The 5,332-nt window shown below is 29.0% G+C and overlaps 1 protein-coding gene across 1 annotated transcript; it reads left to right on the top strand.

Annotated features, from left to right (window-relative positions):
- The first annotated feature begins 1,218 nt into the window (after positions 1–1,218).
- On the top strand, positions 1,219–3,604 carry LOC133874326 (inactive protein RESTRICTED TEV MOVEMENT 2). The gene is made up of 2 exons (XM_062312220.1): positions 1,219–1,361; positions 3,113–3,604. The coding sequence occupies exons 1-2, from the start codon at positions 1,259–1,261 to the stop codon at positions 3,562–3,564; spliced, it is 555 nt and encodes a 184-aa protein (XP_062168204.1). The 5' UTR covers positions 1,219–1,258; the 3' UTR covers positions 3,565–3,604.
- Positions 3,605–5,332: the final 1,728 nt, after the last annotated feature.

Below are 5,332 nucleotides of genomic sequence, written 5' to 3'. Positions count from 1 at the left end.
ATAATAATAATTTTATTGAATTATTTATCTATTTCGTTAGTTATGTTTTTTAATCAATTTTTGTTTACTTTATTTTTTTTTTCATTAAAAAAGAAAAAAAAAAAAAGAAAAAAAAAAAAGCTTAACCTCCTAATATCAACTAGTATGATAAATGAGTGTGAAGAATAGTAATATATTTATAATAGGGAAAAGTATACATATCCCCCTCAAACTACCACTCAATTGTCAATGTACCCCATAAACTACCAATTGTGTCAATTGCCCCCCTCAAACTACCAAAAAATGTAAATGTCTCCCCTAATACCAACAAAAAGACAAAAATAACCCTAAATTTTTTTGAATAAGACAAAAATGTCCTTATAAATTTGAAAAAAAAAACTAAAACTAAAATATTATTTTTTTAAAAACAAATTAAATAAAAAACGAAAAAAAAAATAAAAAAACGAAAAAAGAAAGTTTTTTTTTTTTTTTTTTAAAAAAAATACAAACGAAAAAAAAACTGAAAAATAAAAAAAAAATTTTTTTTTTTTAAAAAAACGAAAAAGAAAAAGGGAAAACCAGTTTTTTTATTAAATTAAAAAAAAATGATTTTTTTTTTTTTTTTAAAAAAAAACCGAAAGAAAAAATAACTGAAACTTACAAAAATAATTTGTTTTAACAAAAAAAAAAAATAGTTTTTAATTTTTAATTTTTTTTTTGTATAAATTTTTGTTATTTTATATTTTTTAAAATATTTTTTTAATTTTTATTTTATTTTAATAATTTTATGAAGGGTATTTTTGTCATTAGGGGGACATTGACAGTTTTTGGTAGTTTAGGGGGGGACATTGACACAATTGGTAGTTTGGGGGGACATTGACAATATAGTGGTAGTTTGAGGAGGTTATGTGTACTTTTCCTTTTATAATAAGTTATATGCTAACATGATGATATTTCTGGTAAGCTTATTTTTCCTCAAAGTAATGGCTTTATGGGAGCTTTCTTAATCTTGGGCATGCCTCGTTATCAAGAAAACTAGAAATAAAACAAAAAGCATATAATTGTCATGTCATTCATACGAGGTTGGAAACTTGGAAGGTTGGCCAAGAAAAGAAACAATTCTCCTCTTTCCAGAGGAAACCCAAGCCAAATCACTGGGAATAGGTACCTATTCCCATTTTGTGTGTATAAAAGAAGAAGTCCTCATTATATATCAACGTCTAAAAAACTTGAGGGAAAAATAACTAATTAATTAGCAGGAGAAGCCTCTATCTGTCCAATGGAAACGAATGCCAGTGCTAACCCCGAGCCCTCTCGTTTCGAACCCTTTTGCAGGTGGCGCGCAGAAGAAGGGCGCGACATTCTCGAGGTTCATCTTCCAGGTATATATATATATATATATATGTGTATCATCTCTTAGCCCCCCTTGTAAGACAGGGAGAAAGTGAGAGTCACTAATTTGTTTTCCTTGAGGATTCTGGAGACGGAGATAAATCATAATTACTGAAAAATATTAAAGAATATTACTGAGTGACATAAATAATTTAAAATAAACAAGTCTAAAAAATTAATTACCATTTAAAACATATAAATATAACTTATTATTATTATTATTATTATTTTTATTTCTTTTACACTTCGATCTCATCAATTTATTCAATTTTTCTCAACGAGTTATCATATTCTAAAGAGATTTGATTCTTCATCACCTGAATACTTTTCATTAGTTTGTCTATTTGGAAAGGTGGTTCCCACTAACTTTAGAGGTTTTTTTTTTTTTTTTTAAAAAAAATTAAGGTGGGAATCACCTTGTCACATAGATAAGGTGGTAAAAAATTGTATATTTAGATGTTGGAGAATCATATCTTTATTTTAAAATCGTCCTATAATATTTAATTATCACAGTACCGGTGTTTGGCTTTGCTTTTTAAACGAAAAATGTTAAAGTCTTTACAAAATAAGGCTATAAATATGAAATTATACTCTAGTTAATAATAATAATAAAAAAAAGAGTTGGATTGTCTGTAGGCACTTCATTGCATACCTCCAACATATAAAAGAAATAGCTAAAAAAATAGCATAAGGGAGATTAAGTTGTCGATAATATAGGATCAAGGCTAGAGTGTTTGCGGTGGATCACCGACAAAAATATTTATGGATTAGCAAGAAGCTCTTGGATCAGTCATCATATCCCCTCCGGATGGCATTTTTTGTCTCTCTCTTTCCATAAAGGTATAAGCTAAAATAGAATTTGGATTATTTATGATGATATGAATAAAAAATATAAACTAGAAAGCTTTAAAATTTTTTCAATATAAATTGAGAAATATATTTGCATGTTTATTTTGGTTTCCCACCCTAAAAATAAAAATAAAAATAAAATTAAACTCCTATATGCCCCTATAAATCCCATGTGAACTAGTCAAAAAAATCTATTTAGTCAAACTTGACACATGTCAAGAGAATAACAACCATACCCCTATATCTTTTTTAATTTTTTTTTTCTTTTTTATTTTTTTTTTCTGCACGTTAATTATCTTTTAAGTGCTTAAAAACCATCCCATGGAATGTACAGGTCTTTTCAAAGCAATTAATACCATAAAAAATGGAACACATGTAGAAAAAAAAATAAAAACTCTTTTTATTTATTTATTTTTATTTCATTCTGTTTGATTTATTAAATTCATTCTTCTATGACTAAATAATGAATTGATTGTACACAATAATGATATGATCAAATAAATTGGCACCAATACAGAATAATTTCACCTAGTTTAATAAAATTTTAAACGGCCGGTCATGGGTCGATTGCCCTCTCTCGACCCCTGTTCCCTTCGCCCCTGATTTTCTAGATTAACTTGTGATTACTCAAGGGCTTGTTTGGATGATTCTAAGTTGTGTACAACACTACTAGCATCTAAATATTCAAGTAATTACATTTTATGAACTTTGGAATGACCATATATGCATATCTTGTACGATTCTTATCTTAAACAAATAAGAATCTCTTAAATTACTATTTGTCCTAAAAGTTTAAATTGATAAAAATAGACTAATTTAATCATTTAATTAATATTTTAACAGAATATTGACTAATAACATCATTTAACTGATTCTTTTTGCCTTTTTGTAGGGTTCAAAAGGGAACAACTTAGGGTTCGAATCAACATTCGCGGAGGTCTTATAATTTTCGGAGATTGTACGAATCCTCTAAGCTCCTTTCACAAACAAGTTGAGATTCCAAAAGATTGTAATGCAGATGCAATTCGTGCAAAGTTTGTTAGCGAAATTCTTTATATAACAATGCCTAAGAAATTTCCTAGGAGCTCTGCGGGAAAACCAAAACAGGAAAATAGTCAAAGCAAGGTGGAAGAAGATTCTAGAGTTAAAGAATCGAGTGCTGGAGAGAAGACTAAGACATCATCAGCACGCCTCAAATATTGGTTTGAGAGTGCAGTTTCAAGGCTTGGAATCTCAAGAAGGATGGCAATTGCGGTTGTTGTTCTAATGATTGTCGTTGCAACTTATGTTACACTTAAATGTCGCAAAGTCTGGCCATGTCCAAATTATTATACCCCAAAATGAACTTGAATAAAAATGAAAATGCCTAATTTTATTGCTGTGACTTTTCCCCTTTTTATTTTATATTTTATTTTTAATAATTGAATAAGAAAAGAGTTACAGGGGAGAATTCTTCCTACTTCTAATCCAAATGGAAGGAGTGGATGATCCTAAAATCGAAAACTAGGGTGGTCTCCCCAACACAAACTACAACAGTGCTGAAATAATTACAAAAGGTAAGAAATTTGTCAAATAAGTGACCCGGTCCTCTCAATGGGCCGCACAAGGAGGTTACTAGTGCCGGCACTACCATGTAAAAATTTAGGCAGTTGTCTAAGGCCCCCAATTTAATAAGGCCCCAAATTAATGAATATTATATATATATATATATATATTATTTGAAGGCTTAGTTATAGTTAATATTATTTAATTAAGGCTCTAATTATAGTAATAAGCAATTAAAAAGGCATTAATATCATTTAATTCTCCAACATTCCATTCTTGAATTAATTTCTTAAAAATTGATAGTATTAAATAAGAGAATCAAATAATATTAAAGACATTTTTAAATAAAACTCATTTTAAAAAATTGGCTTAATTACAAAAGGACTTGACTTCGAGACCAACCCCATAACTGGTAGAGTAATGTTTTTTACACAACTTTAACAACCTTTTTTTAAGATCAACCATTGAATATTTAGGGTCCACATGTAGGAAAACAAATCCAATGGTTGATCATAAAAAAATAATAATTAGAGTTGTGTAAAAGTTGTGCAAGAAACATTACTCTAACTGGTAATTCTTTCCAATATGTCAACGAGCATTCGAGCACCACTTACTCTCTCAGCTCTCTTAAATAACACAGTCACCACTTTTCTTTTAGTGGGTTAGATCTTAGATCTTAAATATAACCATTTTTATTTTTAGAGGGGGTTAGATCTTAGATCTATTGCAATCTCTCTACCCACACAAGCAGGGACAGAGCTACGTGATAGTTTGGGGGGCATGGGATGTTTTTTTCCTTTTTTTTTTAAAAAAATGTTATTATAATTTTTTGAAAATTTATCCCCAAATTTTATTTTATTTTATTTTATTTTTTATTTTTTATTTTTTTTGAATTTGGCCCACCGAAATTTCAAATGCTAGCTCCGCCCTTGCATACAAGCCATGTACATTTCATTCTCACATCCTCTTTTCATCTTGAGAATCCTCTCTAAGTGTGGAATTGATTGTTGCATGCATGGATAGAGTTATTATGTTGGTCTTTGATTTGGTTTTTGTAACTTTCTTTTTCTTTTGTATTGTTCAAATGTTATAATTCTTTTACTTATCTATTAAAAAACAAAAACTTACCATACTACGTAGTATATATAGGAATATTTCGACAAAAGTGGTTTTTTTGGCACTATTTGGTAGTTTGGGGGGCCATAGTATGATGGTTGGTAGTTTAAGAGGCTACTTAAGAAAATGGCTGGTAGTTTGGGGGGCTTAAATGTAGTTTTCCCCTCAATTATTCTTATACTATTAAATTACATTTCATTAAGTATATTTATTTTAGTAACTTCTTACTAAAATGCTCAGGCCCAATACTCAAAATAATCAATTTTCATTAAATCATCTCAATGAGATATTTCTTATTTCTTTAATTTGCATTAAAGAGATTATTGATTTTATCTTGAGTAGTAGTATTTTCACAATACTACATGTGATCACTCAATGCACCGAGATTTGATCATTAAAGATCTCACTCATAAATGTATCAAAGTGACCTACACTTCACATTCCTGTTAAG

This window comes from Alnus glutinosa, chromosome 7 (assembly GCF_958979055.1).
Source record: "Alnus glutinosa chromosome 7, dhAlnGlut1.1, whole genome shotgun sequence".
NCBI classification, from domain to species: domain Eukaryota; kingdom Viridiplantae; phylum Streptophyta; class Magnoliopsida; order Fagales; family Betulaceae; genus Alnus; species Alnus glutinosa.
This window is presented reverse-complemented; position numbering and strand designations above follow the sequence as displayed.